The 22,806-nt window shown below is 34.4% G+C and overlaps 2 protein-coding genes across 2 annotated transcripts; one reads left to right on the plus strand and one right to left on the minus strand.

Moving 5' to 3' along the window:
• Window positions 1-136: 136 nt before the first annotated feature.
• LOC109058906 (serine/arginine-rich splicing factor 3-like) lies at window positions 137-4,050 on the minus strand. Its single transcript, XM_019076105.2, has 7 exons — window positions 3,567-4,050; window positions 3,030-3,067; window positions 2,686-2,896; window positions 2,045-2,179; window positions 839-877; window positions 574-660; window positions 137-488 (listed from the first exon to the last, which is right to left on the minus strand). Exons 2-7 carry the CDS (start codon window positions 3,034-3,036, stop codon window positions 461-463), a joined length of 507 nt encoding a protein of 168 aa, XP_018931650.1. The 5' UTR covers window positions 3,037-3,067; window positions 3,567-4,050; the 3' UTR covers window positions 137-460.
• Window positions 4,051-11,300: 7,250 nt separating this feature from the next.
• On the plus strand, window positions 11,301-22,226 carry fkbp5 (FKBP prolyl isomerase 5). Its single transcript, XM_042726288.1, has 11 exons — window positions 11,301-11,559; window positions 14,279-14,411; window positions 15,007-15,151; window positions 16,671-16,813; window positions 17,085-17,199; window positions 17,317-17,473; window positions 17,715-17,805; window positions 19,017-19,100; window positions 19,422-19,607; window positions 19,695-19,934; window positions 21,114-22,226. The coding sequence occupies exons 1-11, from the start codon at window positions 11,516-11,518 to the stop codon at window positions 21,207-21,209; spliced, it is 1,434 nt and encodes a 477-aa protein (XP_042582222.1). The 5' UTR covers window positions 11,301-11,515; the 3' UTR covers window positions 21,210-22,226.
• Window positions 22,227-22,806: the final 580 nt, after the last annotated feature.

A 22,806-nucleotide genomic window follows, 5' to 3' on the forward strand; every position in this document is an offset into this window, starting at 1 on the left:
AAAACTGCTAGTTTATGATCAAGACATATGAGAATGAATTGAACCTTACAGTAAAAATTTTAAACTTTTTAATGCAAGTAACATTTGAACAACTAATCAGTGTGAAATATAGAGAAAAGTCATTCATAACAGTGAATTCATAAGGAACTTCTTTTAATGGAAGTACAAACAAAAAAGCATACAAAATCGGTTTCAATTGACCATCTAAGTTCGACATGAGTTATTCTAATCAGAACTTTTTTACTGCCCAAACAGCATAAAATTACATTCAGGCATTTAGGCAGGATGAAATCATTGCTACCCATTAAGCACATATATCTTAAGTAAAAAAGGATACTCAGAACACCATGGAGAAGATACATTTAAAAAAAAAAAAAAAACAATCATTGGTTTCCAATCATCCTAGTCTGTTGGAGCGCACAGACATGATTTCTCTGACAAGGCTGGCCTGGAACATTTCTCACTTCCGACCATTGGAACGTGAACGACTGAAAAGAAATACGACAAATTCCATGAGCACAACCAAATACTCCAACTGTGCCATTACACAACTCCTCACAAGTGTAAACCCACCTGCGTGATCTTGAGAAAGACCTTGAAGGTTTATAGTTTCTATCGCGGGACAAAGACCTCTCTCTTCTCTTCTCTCTGGAAAGGGACCTTTAAAAGCCAAGTAAACATGTATGAATGTTATAGCTACCTCATTACTAAGGAGCTCTAAGATGAGAGGCAAAGTTACAGTTTATATTCATAAGAACAACCATGAATAAAAATGGAAATGCGGTTATGGAGTTGACATTAGTTGCAGAAGGGTTATAAAAACATTTAAGCAACTCACCTGCTCCGACTTCGACTAAAGCTCCGCCTCCTAGGAGACCTATATGCAGATGCAAAAAAAAAAAAAAAAAAACTGACAAGTCAGGGGTCAATATGGCCAAAAAGATATTCATGATGCATGAAGCATCATGAAATAGTCATTGTTTTGGAGTAGATGCCAACTGGCCTTCAATGAAGGTCTTATGAAACCCAATATGGGTCAAGATTTTCAAAACAGCTATCTGTAAGAAGTGCCTGCTCCAGATTCATTTGACAAATCTTTGGGCATAGATCAAAAAAGTTTCAGTATGAAAACTACTAAAGGGATGTAAATGTATTGTTTTGGGAAAAAAAAGTCACTTTTTGGATATCGTCTTATACTTATTAACATCACGAAAAAGGTTATATCTCAAAACCACCAAATAAACAAAATTCAGTGTCATTAAGCGGGAGGAAAAGGCATTAACTTACTATTTTGTTTTCAACAAGCTATTTATGATGCAGTGAAGCTGAGTGCTGGTCAGGAGGGTGTAATTTGCGGGGAGATTTTGCCAGATGGTTGCTAGATGTTAAACAGCTATACAGTAGGTGGCTGAAGATGTCAGTTAGATGAGGACTGCTGAGGATATGTTGTCATGTAGACATTTTGGGAGGGGCATAAGACCCGTTGTCTGGTTGTAAGTGTGGCGTGGCTGGATTTGCCGATCAGGTTAACGTTGGAGGAGGTGAAGGAGCCTGATAGAGGCATGCTCAGGAACCAATGGGCTGGTGGCCATGCTTGGATCATGTGAGCTGATTGGTGTACGCTGGTCACATGAAGCTGAAAGAGGGCTAGTTGACTGACTCAGAGGTAGATGAGTAGAGGCTTGGTGATGTCTCTGAAAGGGGGGGTGGGGTGGTCAGCTTCATTAATATAAATAGAAAAATGACATAAAACCCAAACAATGAGAAGATTCTTTGGAAATCCTTAACTACAATTCAAGTTAATGAATATCCCTGAGAAAAAAACTCAATGCACTCATTGTTGGTTGACCAATCCGAAGGCTGAAAACTGATTAGTGCAAGGAGAGCACAGGGAAGGTTTCAAACAGCTTGGCCGAATTTATGAAAAGATGCTGGTTTTGTCAGTCTCCACACCTAGGCTCATCACTCTGCCCATAACTAAGATTGCAGTGAAAGGGTTTTTTAGACATCTAGTCTCCTTTGAGAGCAGAAAAAGAAACCATACCGGCGTCTAGGGGGTGGGCTGCGCCCTCTATGATCATCACGTGGGCGGCGATTCCATGAAGGGGGTGGTCCTCGATACCTTGACCGTTTTTCACCACTAGACATTTCAACTCGCACTCGACAACCACACAGTGTTCTGAAACAAACAAACATGGGGTTATAAGAATAGTTTACAGAAAGAGCATGTCACATTTTTAGAGCATACGGTACAACCACAAAGTAGACAAATTAACAAACAGCAAAATAAAACAACAAAATGAGAAATGTTGTTTAAACAAAACTAAAAAAATTAGCTGAAATAAGTTTATTTCATTGTATTTAAGTTCATTTTCATTTTATTTTAAGTAATATTAGCATTGTTCTGTATTATTAGGTGTTGTATGTCTACCCAATCTCTTCTAAGACACTAAAATGGATAAAAAGTTGCCTTGGCAACTAGCTGAAATAAAATAAGTTTTATTTTACTATTTCGATTAAACAATTTACGATCTTAGTTTACAAATAATAACCCTGACACAACTATGTGCAGTTTTGGATAGTTTCCATCAAAACCACAAGATGCAATTATTTGCTTAATCAGGATAATCTAATCTGCAGGACAATGGCTGTTCCAGAGGACTAAATTTAAATAGATGCTCTTACCTTCCGTCAAGCTCCCTCACAGCATCGGCTGCATCTCTGGGGTCCTCAAACTCCACAAAAGCAAAGCCGGGGGGATTTCTTGCCACCCATACGCTCCTCAGGGGACCATAATAGCCAAATGCTCTCTCCAGCTCAGTTTTATTACCACTGTTGCCCAAATTGCCAACATAGACCTTACAATCCAGTGGGCAGTCCCGGCTCAGGGAAGGGTCTGTAAGGGAAAAAACAGTTTAGTTTCAAGTATTATCATCACTCTGTATTTTGTATGTTTATCCCAACTCTTTTAGCACACTAGAATGGATCATAGCTGGAATGGATGTTAAAAGAATGGAATAAAGACTCACCTGCCATATCTTCACCAATCAGCTGCACACCTAAAAAGCTGCAAGTAATTAAACATAAGCACAGAGACTATGAATAAGCAATTAAACTGGATGACAGAAGCCTATTTTGTCCGTCGAGTTACGTTTAAAAGCTGCGATACATAACGTTACTGATCAAAACTGTTACTAAAGAGGCTGAAAATTGACTTTGGAAACAATGAAAACACTAGTATGCAACACTGGATTACTCAAAGGATTTATAACACTCATTAAAAGCAGCTTTATAAGAAAAATACAAACATACGAACGACAGTAAACCTATTTATAGTACACCAATGTTTTACCATTTAAAGTCTAATTTTACGTAATACGAACAGATTTGTTGCACACTAACAATGTATGTACCAAGCTAACATGCTAACCTAAGCGTTCACAGGCCTACACAAGTCAACCACGCAAGAACAAACACATCAAACTGATCTAAATAAGCAAATTCGACTTCCTTATAAGCTACATGCACATTATACAGTTATTAAATAACATATTAATTTTTCGTACCGCTTCTTCTTCTTCTAATAACGTTTTATGGAGGATAGCAAACCAACTTCTGGTGCATTTCACCGCGATGCTACCGCGCTAGCAAATCTAAATGTAAAGCACTTCCGGTTATCATCAACAACACGGACGTCGAAAGAAAATCTCTCACGCCTAAAAACATTGGAGGGGCGCTACATTTCTGCTCTGAAACACACCTAAGACAACGATATTTAAAGGCTGCAAATATTTTAATTGTTTACAGCTAAGTGTCTAAACGATGAAATTTGACCAATAGGTTCAGCACAGTTATAAATAACACACCTTACCTTTTCGTTCCTTGTGTAATGAATGTACTTTCCCTTCTATCTCAGGTCTACTTCATAGAATCCTTAGCATACATTAACAAAATAATTATATATTTGTATATCATAACACAACATATATAGCAATGTAGGCTATAGGCCTACTACTTAGTATTTTTATATTTTTGTAGAATATTTTACACGTACAATGTTTTTGATCAAAATCATCACATATTATTTTGGAAACGCTAAAAAATAGAATAAAATATAAATGCATAATTTTTTTTTAAAGTAAATTATTATTGTTATTTTGTAGGCCTATGTTAGGTTTGGTGATGTAAGATGTAGGCTAATATGTGCAACAAATATTATAACCTCTTTGATTAGCAAAATAAGGGTTCATAGAGGTGACAGAGCTTCAACAACTCATTTAGGCTAAATCTTGGGGGCAATAGTTCAGCCCTTGTTTTGGATTAAGCAAACACCAGTGTTATGTAACACACCTTGTATTCAAATAAAGAGCATTACGCTGACTGGCTTTATTTTTGTCTGACTGGGCAGGTCAGTATGTTTACATCTTCATCACCCGTATCATACTCCAACTTTGTCTTTTGTGTTAATTGCGGTTTTCTATGTAAAGTCTAAACAAAAACAGCATCCCTTCGAGAAACCAATATATTTTCCTCATTCTTATGTTCCATGTGTAGGCTATTTGTATGCAAGACAATGTGAATTTGTGTTACCACACATGGCACAGAATGTTTTTTTCCGCCCAGATTAGTACTGCACATTCTGTTCTGCTTTGCTTCCTGATGACTGGTTAGCCTCTCATGAACCCGCCCTCTCACTCTCCATAAAGGCAAGATATACATACGCTCTTAAGCGCACACACACACACACACACACACACACACACACACACACACACACACACACACACACACACACACACACACACACACACACACACATGTTTTGTGGTTTGTGTGGCATTATCAAAATTTTGATAAGTTACTTAGACTCGCACACAATGAAATGAAACTGATACAAAATTACATGAACTTAACAGAAAGTATATTTTAATACAAATACTGCAAAGATCATACATCAATTAGATGATATTATACATTTTAGTGTCACTCAAACAAGACATAACATATAATCACAAGAACTTTACTTTCTAATATCTGTTAAATGTTATCCTTCTGAAACAAGCGTTGTAGATGATAAATCAGGATACCTTTTATAAATCTTTGTGAAAACATTTGAACAGATATAAGATTACATTTCAAAAATCTCACATTGACTTACATTGATAGACCATTCACAATTTTGACTGAATTGTGATTTATCTCATCTGATTTGCTTATATAAAAAAGTGAAAATATACATATTGTATTTAGCCTATAGTGCAAAACAGCAAGTGTCAACTTGTTTGGTCTTGGTTCCTGGAAATATTTTTCCCATTAAAACGATGTAAGAGATTGTTTAGCATGCTGCAAATGTCCCTACTACCTGACAGATCACTGAAAAAGGTGTCCTGAGATGTTCTCTGTAAAAAACAATATGACCGTCTAAAGCTATTGCTTATCCAGTCAGATGACTTTGAGGTGCTTTCTGCCAGACAGTTATTTGGTTTGGGTTTTCTGACCTATCTTTGGAGGATAGGTTTTTTTTAGATGGAGGTTGCAATCTATCTTGGAATAGCATACTTACATTACCGGTCAAAATTTTGTAATAATTAAGATTTTCATGTTTTGAAATATGACTCTTATGCTCACCAAGTCTGCATTTAATTTATAAAAAATAAAGTAAAACAGTAATATTGTGAATTTTTACACTTTTAAAACAACTGTTTTCCATTTTATTTTATTTTAACTGAATTTTTAGCAGCTATTACTTCAGTCTTCAGTTTTAGATTATTTAAAATATATTAAACAGAAAACGATTCTTTTAAATTGTAATAATACTTCACAATAATACTGTTTTACTGAATTTTGGATCAAATAAATGCAGCTTTGCTATGCATAATAAACCTATTTTAAAAACATTTAAAAAAAAAACTGAAATCTTACAAAGATGTCCTACTTATTTACCAAAATATGCAATACAACAGAGCACACTGTGCAGAATACTGTATCCCACAATGCAATGCGTGGACTTGGCCTTCCATTTCCTTTGTGACAAATGAACCAAAAGCAATATCAGCTCGTTTTGACTCATTTCTAGACTGAACTGGTCAAATTGAATGATAATTTCATTAAAAGCGTAAAACAACTGTATTTTATTTTAAAGCTCTGGACACCACTAATATTAATCATGATAAATGTTATCTAAAATGTCAAATAACATCTTTTTTCACGTTATTATTATTTTTGTAATAGAAGGCAGTCTGAGTAATTTGACAGTTTGCAATGCTTTACGGGAGTGGGTGGTTACTGTTTAGCTCTTTTGCCACTACTTACATTTAGAATTCAACAGTAGCAAAAAAATATCTGATTTAGGGTTGTTTTTCTGGATTAGGCAATAGGGTTGTACAGTTCTGTACTGGGAATTAGACAAATAAACATTTTTAAAATAAAGTTGAATTCATATTTGTGCCTTCTACAGAAAATATATCAACGCTAAACAATCTCCCAGCATATGGTAGGTCTGTTTATGTGGTTTAATTAAAAAGCTGTTAGTTTATGGAGAAAATTAATAGGATTTTTACCTCCTGAACTCCTCTGGCTGTATATTCACCTATAAGACTCGCACTAAGAAGACAAGATACATTGTTATGACAACGTCAAAAGATGCATAATTTAATATATATATAATCAAAGTAAAAATGAAAATAAAAATAAATGTAAATTCTTTTACCAATTGAAACTACTTTCGTTGGGATAGGAAAATCCGTTTTTTTCTTCAGTTCTTTATTACCCACACTCTTAATGACTCACATCACATTTATTAGTTCTAGCCTACAATTGCCTGTTATTGGCGACATAAATAAATGTGGTTCTTTCCTTAGGATGCTGGTACATAGAAGGTTATTACCTCTCGCTTTGTCCTATGCCAAAAAGCAGGTCCGCGCATTCAGGCAAATAAAGACACTGACACATGCCATGCTAATTCCACTTCAAAGACGTTTGTATTAAATGTTCTTAAGCAGCATGCTAAAAACAGACGACGCGTGTGTGCAAGACCAGGTTTGTCAAGTTCAGTACCACTTCTTACCTCCGTTGCGCCGATGAGTCAACAGAGCCTCTACCGCACGTTCCACTGTGAACTAGAACATTTAGTTCTTGACGCGCGGACCTATTGATCTGAGAAACCAGTGGAAAAGCGAGCAGGATTTTTCTCTTGACTGTAACCCAAAAAAAAAATCGACATTATTTGGCGACAAGGTGATACTCCTATAATCACTCCTTATTGCATGTTATTCCTTACAGTCGTTTCCATCCACAATCCTCATGTCCTCTCTGAAAATATGTTTTTTAATGTTAAATTTGGATACCATGCATAGACTGTGGACCCATAAATGCTTCTTATGCTTATGAAACAGGAAGATGAAAATGAATATAGAACCTTGTGTGATATGGACGGTCATCTAGATGTAGATTATATGACAAAATAGAAAAAATGTGAACAAACTGACCACTGAAGTTTGCTTTTATTTCTATATTTGCTAAACATCTTTGGAGCCTTTGAGAGTTTTGCATCACCAAACAGATTATTCATATGCTCTCTAAACATCTGTTAATGGTGGGTGAATCACTGTGCTGTAACAAATAATCAGTATGTCCTTTCAGGAAGGGGTGTGAAAAGTACAGAGAAATAGTACTTATGTTGAAGTATAAATACTATGACAAAATTTTGTTCAATTAACTAAAACGTGGTTAACTTAAACCATGTAAAGCCCTAGAATACACCAGATGTTAATAGAAGTGAACTGAAACCAGTATTCTAAAACCTGTTACTTGACATAGGCTTTTTGAAATATTTCTAAAACTATGTGCTCTGCAGACGATGGAAAAGTGCATATAAGTGCATTATATATACATGTGTACGTATATGTAGAAAACTGTATACATATTTTTGACATACTGACACATAATTAAATTGTGGTCTCTGATATTACAGCATACCATTTCCATTTTTTGATGATTGGACACGCTAATTATTTAGTAACTAATTTACATCTCACATACTAACAGGATTTACACTATGCAAATTAGGAAGAATATATTGCTAAAAATTAAAATCTGGTTATTGCAAAGATACTAGGAATCAAGTGACAGGCCGCGGTGGTATATTACTATTAATCAATTGATCTGTACATCCATTTTTTTTTACAAATTGAGAGATGAGTCAAACTTCAGTGGTTAATAAACCACAAGCCACAGATGTTCTTGATAGATCTAAACCTTAACCAAAAATATTACTTTAGAACATTAATTAGGCACATTTATTAAAGTACTTTATAACTATCTGATGATGGTTCCAGTAATCGATATGCATTTTATTCAAGCAACTGTTTATGATCAATACTGAAAAAAGTCTAGATTAATAAATGTACAAACTATGTTCATTTAAAAGAGTATAAGTTCCTTTTATGTAAATGAAACCACACAGAATAATGGCCTGTTCACCATTTGACAGAAGAATATCATATTCTGAATGTCATCACCACTAATCCTTTAGTAAAGAAAATTATTATTTCTTTTACAACAGATGTCTGTAAATTAAAAACATAACCACAAGGGTGTTTATTTTTCTACATTTAATTTTTACATCAGAATTGTAAAAAAACAAAAACAAACAAAACAACAAAATATTGATGATGAATAAAATGGACAGAGTGATTTTGGTCTAGATCATATACATAATATATCAGAACACGAACAGGAGAAAGGTCAAACAAGTTTACATGGAATGTCCCCACTTGGACCTTGTTGGCAGTGACATATCAGTCTGAATCCTTATCCTTGAATGCCCTGCACTTGTTTGCTTGTGCCGTCCGCACTGAGTAGTTTCACATTATAAGTAAGCTCTGTCGCAGATCCCTGCTGCTAAGATACCAAACTGAGACAGCGTTTTGTTCTACTCTCTTCCATGCTTGAGTACTTCAGTTTCCTGCCTGGATAAGCTGCAGGCCTGTTGACATCATATTAAATAAATATAAGTTAAATTAATTAAATTTTGGGCACATTTGAAAATTTGTGTATTCTCAAATGTATATCAAAATTACAAATCAATCAAAGAAACGAACTAGCATTTCACTGGGTGATCATATATCTTTGATATATACTGAGTCTGCACAGAATCTTTAATAACTTTAACCGCAGAGCTCATCATGTTCCTGGATTAACTATCCATCTGAAATTATCATCTGAAAAAAATCAGGCTTGAAAAGGGAAATCAATCCCTGTAAATCCAGACAATCATGCATGCCACCTAATGTGTTCCTGCTGGCACCTTTGTTGCTCTATTGAATGAGTCGGGAACATTTTGTAACAGTTCCAGTCTTGCTTTTGAGGCAGGTAACATGTTGCCAGTGCTGATGTTGTTCAATATTTGGCATGCTAACTTGAAAGGCTGGATTTGATTTCAACATCATTTGACATGGAATTATTCTGTGTATAAATTAAATCTTTAAAACATAATACATTGAAGATGCTGCTTAGCTTTAAATGTCTACATACTTCTAACACAGAATAGACTATGTATCATCTTAAACAGAAAACAGTAAAACCTGTTAACTGTAAGTTACCTTACAATAATAATAAAAAAATGGATTTAACCGACAATGGGCCTCATTCATGAAACATTCATAAATATATGAGTAAAGTCTGAGTAATTTGCGTGTAAAACAGACTCAGAATCAGAAAGAGCTTTCATTAACATAAACGTGTATGTTAATGAATTCCAATCACTGGTAATAGGGCGCTTGTGCACGCTCATTCACAATTAGCATAATCCCCGCCTATAAATTACAGCTACTCAAAATGCGTGTCCAGGACCACAGTGGAATATTCTGATCTACTTTCTCAGGTTTGGCTCCAGTAAAGTGCATAAATGCAAATACGACTAATAGGCCTAACAATAAATATTGAATAACGTGTGTCCACCAAAGAGTTTTTAGCCATCTGAAAAAATGCGTTTTTCCAGCTGAGACGCTCTAGTTGCTATAATTTGGAATAGGCTATCCACTGCGATAACGTATTAATATCTAATTTTAAAGAATTGTACTAAATATAAAAAAGCAGTAACCAGTAATATTGAATTCTTTATTGTTGTAGGTAGTCGTTGTACAAGCAGAATAGTGACAGTGACGAGCACTGCGTTTTACAGTTATCAACTCGAGAGAGAGATAAAAAAAAAAAATAATAATAAAAAAAAGAGGCCAAAGGCAAATGTACTTGTAATTATTATGACATATGAATATTATGCATCAAAATTCAGTGTCACCAGTTTGCCAAAAAGAACACAGAACGTTTTACGCACCATTTGCATGTGTTAGGGAGCAGGTGTACATTTCTTTCACTAACATTTAGAAAATACAAACATTTTCATGAATTCGAAAGTTTATGTCAGAACAGCTTTACGAACGACTTACACAAAAATTCGTTCTGCTCGTGTTTCATGAACGAGGCCCAATAAATGTAATTTTACTGTAAAATACTAGGCTATATATAAATTACTGAAGCAAAAAGTACCAGTATGTGATTTATGGTGAAAATATGCATTAACAATGAATGGGAGCTACAAAACAGTAACATTTACAGTAAAGTTTTGTCAAAATTACAGTAACAACGTTGCCAGAGGTCCTTGCAGACTTTACATTTAATAATATTTTATTGAAATAGTAAATTTTCCACTGATTAGTGTAACCCGTTATACTGTATATAGGCTATGTATAGCCTATTTATATCACATTTATGTCATTTCATTAATGTTTAGGCTTATTTTATTATTAGCCTAACCTGATGGTGTTTTGTGTAGTGCATAGGCATGATAAATGAAAATCATTTTGATGAACATTAAATTATCTTCATTTCATCACCTGTTTTATTATGGTGGTTATGCAATCCAAAAATACTATCCAAACGTCAACTGTAAATTTCTTTCAGCTGTCAACTTTTACCGCAACCGGATTTTTATTTTTATTTTTATATTTTTTAAGAATGTAATGCGTTCTATCATTTTAAACGTCCACGTTTTTTAAACATACTTTAGTCGTGTTGTTTTTTCCGCGAATCGCTGTGGTCTGACTGTGTGGTTGTACATGCTGTTCCCAGCTTGAGTTGTTCAGTCAGCACACAACGGGTTACAGGTCAGGGTGTCTACTAGGACACTGTGTTCTCATCAGCGCGAGCTACAGTACAGCCGGAACATTGTGTTACTTTGTGGACAGTTTCCAAGGCCTGCCCTTAATTTTTACACTACACTTCCCTCCCCCGCGTTTACTCCTCCTCCTTTAGTCTCATTTCATTTTCCCCGTCCGAATGTCTCGTAGAGTATCGTGTATCGTGTGGATGGTTATTAGTGTGGAGAAGTGTAAAATACTGCCGGTAGAACATCTAGTACTCTCGCGCGGAGAGGGCGGGCTCATTCCACTTTAAGCCGCTAGGCACAGGTTGTATTCGCCGGTAAGACAAACTGAAGTTGCATACGGACGGATATATGGTCAAACACATGAGAGGAACGAGCAACAAAAGGGAAATATTGTAAGTCTTTATTTCATGCCTGGTTTTTTATTCTTTACCCATCACTTAATCTACATTTTATATCTAAAACAGCTTTGTTCACTAGTAAAGAGAAAAGCCTGTTTTCGCACGGTGTTATGCTTTACCTACAAAATCAAGTAAAATAGCGCGCTCAATTGAATTAGACACGTCATTTAACAGTTATCTTGCTTGTTCTCCACAAATAATAAGCCACTTGTTCAAAATGCGGCCTTATATTTTAATTAAAATAAAATAATAAATACTAATGTTGGAAAGAAAACTGTAGCTGTAATCTTATTTGCATGTTGCTATGGGTTTCATAGCCTGTTGTTGCGTCTGAGATGTATGGAAGATTGTAGAAAACTGAGAGGACGTGAAGCACCCCTTTCAATTATGATGGTAGAGAATTCCTTGAATTTGTATTCATTTACATGACTATTTTACATTTTATAATCCTTTATATTGTATACACACTTTTGCTTACGATTTCCCAGACTCTCTTTCTCATTAATCCATCTTAAGGACAGTCTTACAGACAGATGTTCTTGGTGTTTATAATGTAGAATTGAGATATGTTTGTGGGTTGAAAATGTGTTTTCTGCCTTTGCCTTTTTTATTTTTAGTTTGAGATGTGCTGGGAATTCAGTCTTTCTTGATTTGTAAATTATGTCATTCCATGACCCCGACTAACCGTTATACCACTGGCCAGATGCCGCTCAGTTGGTTACACTGACTGGCTTTCTGTTTTTCTCAAATCTGTTTAGATTATTTTTCACATTTTAATGTAAATTACAAGTGGATCCTTGTGTCTTTTACAAGCTCAGAAAATCCTTTTTAGTGTGCAACCATATATTCAGGTCTGGGAGGATCAAATATTATAATTTAACTATCATCCATTGAAATTATATTTCCCTTAGCTGGTTATTGGTGTCAGATGCATATGTCCTTCACCGTTTACGTGGTCACACCCTTGATTTCTGTGTGAGAGATGTTTTTAAGAGTTGCAAAACCATCATTGTCCACAGATAATTTAATTTTGATGTTTTGGACACCTTGTATGTCATTAATACAGAAAGAGACTGGGTGTCTAACAGCGTGATTAACTCGGAATCTGTATGAGTACATGTTGTGTTTAACTGCGGACGGTATGTTCGAGGATGGAATGAGTCAACTGTCTCTGAACGCACATCTTTGTTACAGGAATGCCTGTTGCAATCTCACCACACTGCGGACATCTGAGATGGAGCTCCAGTTAGGGCTTAGAAAAGTCACACCACCTTTAAACGAGCCGATCAATGGAGAGAAAGACTTAGGGACAGTTGGCTGGGAAAGCATGAATAGATAAGTTGGCATTAAGACAAACACAGGTAGACAAACAGACAAAGACAGACTGGTTGGTAGTGGAACAGACCAGTACAAGTTGAGATATAGACAGATGAGTTATCAGATGAGTGGTCCTTGAATAAAATGAGTAAAAAACGAGAACAATTTACGTTATTAAATGCAAGAAGTGGTGAAGTACACACCAAATGCAGGGTTTTTATGTGAGCCTTCACCATCGTTTCATCTTATGGCTGCGTTTTAAGGAACATCTATTAGAGGAACTTCATAACACTTGATTCCGAGAAAACTTTTAGAAGCACTCAGCTGTTAAAAAGGTTTCAGGTGATTAATTTACTTAGCCCAGGGTCAGAATTTAGTTACATTTGTTAACATTTAAAATGGAAAAAATCATGCCAACAAAACCAGAGAAGTTTTTACTTCTTGTACACTAAGATATTTAACATAAAATTTGTATGCTATTATTTCTCCGTCCTTTACAGTGATGAGGGTTTCTGGTGTTGTAGTTGTATCTGTGACTCTTTTTGACTTGCGTACTGTACATCCACCTCCTTCATCTTGGGTTTTCAGAATAAATCGTGCTCAAAGAATGATACGTTTCCACAGCATTGATGTTGCAGCCAGGATGGTAGCAGACTATTTTTGTAGATGTGTCTTCTGCGAGTCAAATAGCCTGGACTGTTAATTTGCTATATTCCCATTCCAAGACATAAGCCTTAAATTGATATGCAGTGAGGTGAATATTTGTATTAATGAATATATTATACTTTCAGTGCTAAAAGATGTTAGTTATTTATTGATCAGTTTGGCACAGAGCACACATAGACTTTTTTTTTATTGTTGTCTTTATTTAGGTATGTGCTGCTATATCTATTCTTATGCATTAATTGAACTTTCCTTGAAATTGATTTGCTTCCTGTAACCTTCAGAATGTGTGTAGATAAAAATGAATGTCTTTGATTGAGAGCCTTGAGTGATTGTAGTATCTCACCGCTTAAAGTAAAGTGGACTGGACTGAATGTTCCCTTCCCTTCTCTGTTCTGTTTTGTTCCTGTGTCTTTTTACTAGGTTTACTGACATAAATCTCACAAGACATCCTTCTCTAGAATCTGAATTTGTGCCAGGAACTCTGAATAAAAGGAACATAGTGTTCCGCCGCACACGTTCACAAGCTTGTACATTTAAATAAAAATACCCCAAAACTCAACATGCATCTGCTTCTAAACACACACACACACACACACACACACACACACACACACACACACACACACACACACACACACACACACACAAAAAAACACATTTATGTTTTTAATAAAACACTAAAATTTAAAAGTAAATAGACTAAATTTTTAAAGAATATCTTTTCCACTAAGGGAACACGGGTATGTATGAGTGGTGAGATGTCATCTTTAGAGGATATCTTTTCCACTAACCAGTGCCCAACTGAAGTCTTTACCTCCCAAGGCACTGATGTCACTCCAAACGGTGACCGTGGAGTATGTAAGGTAATCCAGTCATTAGTAACTCTATACTATAACTCTATACAGCTGTTTACAAATTCTGTATTTTTCCTGTAGTCATGAATGATACAGTGGGTCCAAAAATCTGCAACCACTAGTGAAAGTTCTTCTCTTTTATAATTCTATTTTCTAACTGAATAATTTTTTCCCCTAAAAATAAATTGTTAATTAAAAATAAAGTTTAACTGAATTTTTAAATACATTTTAAAATTAAAGTTTAATTGAAAAAAACAACAACAGGATGTCATTGGAATGTTCCAAAGAACACTGTGTCACTTAAAAACTAGCTTGTTGCTTATTTGCAGGTTTGAATGAAAAAGGGACTTTAGACTTCCACTATAATTTGATTTGTCTGCTAAAGTGATACTATTTCAAAAGTTTCCATAATTTGCTTATACATTTTACATCCACTTGTGCTGTTGATTCAAGGAGCATAGTGCTTTACTGAAGTGGACTTGTGAGAGTTAGTGAAAACTTGACTTAAATCAGTGCATTTTTTTTCACATTCAGAATGATCTGCCGTTAAGTATGAGGTTGTGTAAGGATGGATTGTTAATTTTTCTCCCCTGCGTCTCTAAAGATTGTGAAACAGCATGGTGTGGAAGGGGAAAAGCCGATGATTGGGGACAGGGTGTGCGTCCACTACACTGGCAGACTCCTAAATGGCAAGAAGTTTGACTCCAGTGTAGACCGCAAAGAGCCTTTTGTTTTCAATGTGGGAAAAGGTAATAGATTTCATAGATTTATTTTTTAGACTAAATTTGATCATTTTACAAATTTAAAGTGTTGTTATTGAAACAAATTCTATGTTGAAAGAGGGCCTTTGCTGAAAGAAATCCAGTGTGACAAAGGGACAAGCAGAAAAATAATTTTATGTGCTATGCTATTATATACATTATTATATACAAACTTTTCACATTCATTAATCATAACATGGCCCACTTTGCAATGTGTGATTATTTGGCTCAGCTAGATTCAGTTGTGGACAGTGGTTCCACACACTGGGGTTTTGATGGATTTGCTTAACCTTAAATTAAACTCCCAACTCTACTCAAATAACTTGTTTAGTAGAAAACCAAACTGAACTGAGTATACCATAATAAAATAAGACATTAGTCACATGAACTCTCTTGTGGTTAACTGCTAGCTAGCAAGAGTGCAGTAATTGCTTTTTCAGTGAAGCAACATGCATCATACTCTTCATGTAACCATCCACATTCTAAGTAGAACTCCACACCTCTCCACATAAGAGAAACTTTTCTAAATAACAACATTAAAAGACATGAAACATTTTTTCATCCCAAAAACACTTCATTTACCATTTACCCGTCCAGTCCCATACATCCCTATCAAGTTTTATCAAGGAAACTTTAAATTAATAATAATAAACTTTTTATTTATTATTATTATTATCATCACTACTACTATTACTACTTCTACTACTACTACTAAACTTTATTATTATTAAAAAAATAAACTTTAATATAAGTTATGTAGTCCCAACACAAATACATTAAGCTTTTATTTTGCTCTTGAAATTCACTTCTAATAAAATTCAGTTTAATTGAAATGAAAGTTATGTAATAGATGACAGAAGTTTATTTAAAAAGAATAAAACAGAAATGTAATAGATCACATAATAATAACAAAAAAGAATAAAACAAAAAATCTTAACAATGTTTTTTTTTTGAACTGCACATGCAAATAGTTTATATTATACTGACATTTAGGATGCTACTCTATAAAAAGTGTCTGTTAAATGGAATGATTATACATCCTGCTAATTTCATTGTACAATTCTCACTAAAGACCAAGGCTGAAATTCCTGTTTTAATGACATTTGTGGCTGCATTTAAAAAGGGGTGCAATTGCTGGTGTTGTTTAGACATATGGTGCCTCCCTTATTATCTGCTGTTTCATTCTCACCGAAACTATTTGTATTTAATCTTAAAGGGTATTAACACAAATTGTTAAGTATGAAAATGAGCCACAAACTATTTTTTGTTTATTATTTAAAATATAAATATTTTTGAGTACCTGTGGGTTATACATTTTTATTAATAAGACTGTTTATTTATAGTAAGTAATTATTTGTATATAAATGGATAATATTTATATACTTTTAGAATAATATATATATATATATATATATATATATATATATATATAGTATTTTTATACTTTTGTTTACTTTGAGTATTGAAGCATTGGAGTGATGGAGTACTGTCTGGTTGATACACACAGGTCAGGTCATCAAGGCGTGGGACATTGGCATATGTTCCATGCAGAAAGGAGAGGTGTGCTTGATGCTCTGTAAGCCTGAATATGCCTACAGTTCAGCTGGCAGCCCCCCAAAAGTTCCTCCCAATGCCACACTTGTGTTTGAGGTAGGAACATCAAGAACTTAACCTACATGTTCATGGATTAATTGTGAAAATATCTTAGTTTGTAGACATTTTAAAAAGTTTTAATGTGACTTTAATATGACAAAAAGAAAAAAGTAAATAAAAATCATCCACTGGGACATATAAGTGTTAGAAACATTGTTATTTTTGTTTCTCTGTGATATAAAAATACTAGACCCAGAACACAAAAAGCCTCTTTTGGTATAAGTGTTTTATCTTTAAAAGTACAAATGGTTCTGCTTCCCACAATTAGATTGAGCTGCTGAGCTTCAGAGGGGAGGAGCTTACAGAAGATGGTGGGATCATGAGGAGAATAAAGGTCAAAGGCGAAGGCTATTACAATCCTAATGAAGGGTCCACCGTACATGGTACGTCTTGAGAATTCTGAATGTTCAGAATGTGGTTGTTATTCATAGATAATGTGTTAACATGACCACTGTCTCTTTTGGATACACTATTAATGCTGTCTGGTTTCTGTTCCTCAGTACACTTGGAGGGGTGGTGTGGAGGTCGCTTATTTGATTCTCGAGATGTCACCTTTGTAGTGGGTGAATCAGAGGACGTGGATGTTCCTTTAGGAGTGGACAGGGCCATGGAGAAAATCCAAAAAGGGGAATGCTGTTTATTATACCTAAATCCAAAGTAAGATTTGCTTTTTATAATGACTATATTTACTGTATGTTTGGTAAGGAATATATATTAGAATATAATATAATATTGCTGACAACCCAGATTCAGCCTTACGTAAACTAATATAAAATATTTCCATGCCTTATCTGCATATAATAAAGCCATTAACCAACCATAATGCTAATAATCTGAAATATTCTTTCCTTTTATGTATAACTATCCACATCTTAATCAGTCTGTGTTATGCTTTCAGATACGGTTATGGCAAAGAAGGTAAAAAAGAGTATGACATTGGATCAAATGCAGAACTACTATATGAAGTAACACTGAAAGACTTTGAAAAGGTGAGATATTTCATTTTTCGACCCAAAATCTTCATTCCAATAGCTTTCTGTTGTTCAGAATACAGCGGGGTCCAGAAATCAAAGTCCACTAATAATACTTGATACAATCCATTACCATTATATATAGCATCCAGTATTTTTCCATTACAAGTTATATTGCATTATAAGTATATTGAACAACTGACTTTTTGTACAAAGGGGCTCACGTAGTCCATATCAAATTAGCTTATTTTATTAGCAATCGACAAATTGCTTATTTTTAAATCCTGTTTTCAGGGTTTCAATGTGATCTTAGAACTTTGGAACCCATTGTATGATGTTCCATCATTAATATGAAATTTTAAAAAACAGGGTTAAAATAGCCAGGTCAAATATGTTTTCAAACAAATATGACTTTGAAAAGGGAGTTCTGGGCATCCTGTTCTATTTTCAGGGTTTCAGTGTGATCTTAGAACTGTGGAACCCACTGTAACCATGTGTGTGTATTTGTGTGTGTATATATATATATATATATAAGCCCTGCATGGATAGAGGCATGAGAACCAGGATCATGAAAGCGGGAGCACTGACAGTTCTGCTTCTGATTTTATTGTTGTATGTATTTTCATGTTGCAGTATTTTACTTGCTGACGTTTAAAAAAAAAAAAATTTTTGGTATTTTATATGCTTTGTTTGTGGTGGATGGAGTATTATCAACCGGAGAATATTTTTTTTTATCCCCACTGGAGATAAAAAATAATTCAGCAGAGGCAGGGATGCATAGACCAAAAGGGGGGAAATCCCCCCATTCCGCTCCTACAAATTGCACCCTGTATGTGTATATATATATATAAAGGGATATGTGTATGTGTATGTGTGTGTGTGTCTGTGTATATATATATATATGTGTATGTGTATATATATATATATATATATATATATATATATATATATATATGTGTGTGTGTGTGTGTGTGTGTGTGTGTATATATATACACACACACACACACATTCACACACACACACACACACACACACACACACACACAGAGAGACACAGTTTTGTTACATTCACGTGGAATTTTGAAAATATGGATAAAATGTTTTCAAACTCATGTCTTTGAAAAGGGAGTTGGAAATCCCAGAATACAGTTAAAGTACGCCCTCTAGTGATCATAGAGAGAATCAGCAGAAACTCGAGAAAATCTAAAAATTCCTCATTGTTTCTCCAGGCCAAAGAATCCTGGGAAATGGACCTTAAAGAGAAACTGGAACATGCTGTTTTAGTCAAACAAAAAGGGACGCAGTATTTCAAGGTTCGCCTCCATTTTTGTCTTTGGTGTAGAGTTGCTTGGCTACTGAGTTGCTTTATAATTTTATTGTAGGCAAGCATCCTGCATTTTGTTTTTGCTTTTGTAATAGTGAATATATAAAACTAATAACTAGTTATTAGTAACATAATAATAGCATATATGCAAAATGACTGATTTAATTTTACTACAAATAAATGTTACTAATTTTATTTTACTGGATATTTTATAGTTTTTCATTTGAGTTCAGAAGCTACGATTTGTTTTGACAGTCTTGTTTTTGCATCAGTCAGGTAATTGACAGTCTTCTTTATACTGTGCATTCAGGCTGGACGGTACAACTTTGCTGTAATTCAGTATCAGCGGATTGTAAACTGGTTAGAGATGGAGTGTGGTGTAGGAAAAGAGCAGCAACAAGCCATCCAGGCCTTCCTATTAGTGGCCCATCTAAATCTTGCCCTGTGCTTTCTGCGATTGCGCGAGTACTCTCAAACAGTGGAGAACTGCAACAAGGTAGACTCAAATAGCAGTGAACAAAATATCATCTATGTGTTTTTTATATTTTTTTTCTTACCGTGTCCTACTGGTTGTCATTACTAGGTTATGGAGCTGGACCCAGAAAATGAGAAAGCTCTATATCGGCGAGGTGAAGCACGTCTGTTGCGCAACGAGTTCAGCATGGCACTAATAGACTTCAAGCAAGTTTTGCAAGTTAACTCCTTAAACCGTGCTGCCCGTAGCCAGATTGCCGTCTGTCAGCGCAAGATTCGTGAGCACCATGAGCGTGACAAGAAGATCTATGCAAACATGTTCCAGAGGTTTGCTGAACACGATGCTAAGGTATGCCAACTATCACTCTGGCCAGATGGAAAAGTTTATTCTTGACAAATTTACTTGTTGCAGTTTCAGGAATGCAGCATTAGGAAGTGCTTAATTCCTCACTTGAATAAACAATGCCCTTGGTTGTACTCAACAAATGTAGCCACATTCAAAAACACTAATACAGCTGAGGCTCAGACATAATCTAAAGCTTATTGACATTTTGACATACAGTATTAGTCAGGTTAACAAATAAAATCAAATGCAGTATTTTGTGTTTAACTGAAGTAATATGAAATTTTTCAAAAATGCAAATTAAGCCTCATGTTATGGCACTGCCATTTTGCATACAATTAAAGTAATTGTCACCATTTTGTCGAAAAATGACAAAAAAAAACATCATTAAAGCAAATTAAATTAAGTCAGTATGACTTTTTTTGTTATATTCAAAGTCTTCTGAAGATGATGTTTGGGCAAGGAACAAACTGAAATTTAAGTAAAAAAAAAAAAAAAAAAAAGAATCTTCGCTTTTTGCTGTAGCTCTTTCTATATGAAAATGTAATGCATGACATATATTGCCATAAATGTTACATATAAGGTGATATATAAGTATGTGTAAGTTTATAACAAAATCCCCATAGTAAAATTTGCGCGTGCACATAATTATGTTAATAAAATGGATATTATGCGTTTTTATATGGTACTATATGTAGCAGCTATATATTTAGTATTTAACAATATATTAGTCAACAATATATATTTTATTTATATATGCATTTTTTTTTAAAACACACACACGTATATGAAATTTTTCAATTTCTAATAGGTTTCATATGTTTTTACTTTATACGACACTGTTTCATTTATGGAAATTACATTTACGTATGGGTTTAAATCAGTAGATCTAAAGCCAATATATACGAAGAAGAATGCTGAATTTTTTAAACTGGCTACAATTTACTTTTGTGATTCCACCAATTATGTTCTGTATTCCAGAACTACAGTATGTCGTCTTCAATAAAAAATTAAAATATTGAGAAAAATTAAGCATTTTATTTTAGAGGTTAGATCTAGGTTTGATTATTTGAATATTTTAATTTGTGGGCAAACTACAATTCCTTTTAATAGTTGATATCTTGTTTTAACCTCTCTGAAAACACTATTAGTTTCAGCATTTAAAAATGTTATTTCTGTTTTTAGGTGGGCCGATTAAAAAGGAAAAGAGAAGAGAGTGGAATTTCAGATCAGAATAAGCAGGGACTAAAGAGACCTTGTCTCAGTCAGGATGGCTCCTAAAACTCCAGATGCTATTCAGGAGGCCCAAGCAAGGAGGTCAGGCTGTGGGGATGGCTGGTCCATCTTTGATTGCATCATGAAAGAGGCAATGGGTAGAGATGTGGATGAGCCCTCTATACACCTTGACCTCAGACCTCATTATCACTCAGCCTAGCAAATAAGCAAATGCTGGGAAAGAATCGAATAATGGTTTATAGACGTTGAGGAGCTGCAGACCTTAATGACATTCCTACAACGACAAACAACAACAACAAAAACCAAAGCGCACAATTCTATGACCACCTGTAAACCTGTACGGTGCACGCCTCGGCTATCAAAAAAGGCATTCATCCGCTGCATTAATGCAAAAGCATTATAGACTTGAATACAACCTAGTACCTTACCATGTACTGTACAGTATTTAGTGTAATTGCATTGACTTTGTGCATTATCAGATAAGGAGTTAAAGTTTGCAGTGGAGGGGTGTGTACTGGGGGGCTTGATGTTTTTTTTTTTTTACTATATTTGTATAAGTGTGTCTGATATTTAGATTCAAGTGACCATAGTGGGTAGCTGGACCTAAAAGTGCAATCCTCCCTTTGGGAAAAACCTATTTTGCGGCAGGCCCACATTCACAAACACACTTTTGATACTTTTAAGAGACTTGTGCATGCTTCTTTACTGCATCCTGGGAGCGTCCTCGATTTGGGACTGTGTTTTAAAATATCTGCAGGTTAGTTTGAACCCGGAACCTGGTAGATATCCTTGACTGAAGTTCAATAGCTATATTTTTGAGCCGAGTTTCCATTACTCAAATGCTTTTTAGACAAATCTTTTGACATGATAGGAATATTTCAAAGAACAGTTCTCTTAAAACCCACTTGTTTATTTGATCAAATACTAACTAGTGTGGTTTGCATGTTTTTCAGTATGTTCTCCATGTTTCAGACAGTTTTAATAATATTAATAATAAACTTTTTTTCTGTTTACAGTTTGATGCATTACAGCAAGCCTGTCAATAAATATTCAAACAAACTGTTTAACTGTACTGTGTTTTTGTAGTTGTTTGCACTCAATGTCTGATGTAAGACGTTTACACACTAAACATCTGGGAACATGCTTTTCAGAAATATTATGTACACAACTGTTAGAAAATTTGGGGTTAGTAAGATTATTATTATTATTTTTTTTCACTTTTTTAAAATTTTTTAAATTCTTTTATTTACAAGGACAAATTAAATTGACAAAAAAATTAGACAGTTAAGACATTTATGATGTTACAAATATATTTTTATTTCAAATACAGTAAATGCTGTTCTTTTGAACTTTATCAATCTTGAAAAAAAGTATCTTGGTTTTTATAAAACTATTTAGCATCTCAACATTGCTAATAATAAAGTTTCTTGAGCACCAAATCAGCATATTAGAATGATTTCTGAATGATCATGTGACACTGAAGACTGAAGTAATGATGCTGAATATTCATCACAGAAATAAATTTTACTGTAAAACATATTAAAGTAGAAAACGGTTATTTGTTATATTTGTAATTTTACAATATTTAGTTGTAATATTTTATAAAATTACTTCTTAATGTATTTTGATCAAATAAATGCAG

Source organism: Cyprinus carpio, chromosome B6, assembly GCF_018340385.1.
Source record: "Cyprinus carpio isolate SPL01 chromosome B6, ASM1834038v1, whole genome shotgun sequence".
Taxonomy (NCBI): Eukaryota; Metazoa; Chordata; class Actinopteri; order Cypriniformes; family Cyprinidae; genus Cyprinus; species Cyprinus carpio.

Bases quoted from the DNA above. Each gene is read 5' to 3' on its own strand.
- LOC109058906 (XM_019076105.2), bottom strand. The intron at 878-2,044 runs GTATGGTTTCTT...ATCTGCATATAG, and splicing joins AGCCCACCCCCTAGACGCCG to GTCTCCTAGGAGGCGGAGCT. The intron at 489-573 runs GTGGGTTTACAC...ATTTCTTTTCAG, and splicing joins TCTTTCTCAAGATCACGCAG to TCGTTCACGTTCCAATGGTC.
- fkbp5 (XM_042726288.1), top strand. From the start codon at position 11,516: ATGGTCAAACACATGAGAGGAACGAGCAACAAAAGGGAAATATT. The intron at 17,474-17,714 runs GTAAGATTTGCT...TTATGCTTTCAG, and splicing joins TTATTATACCTAAATCCAAA to ATACGGTTATGGCAAAGAAG. The intron at 19,935-21,113 runs GTATGCCAACTA...TTCTGTTTTTAG, and splicing joins TTGCTGAACACGATGCTAAG to GTGGGCCGATTAAAAAGGAA.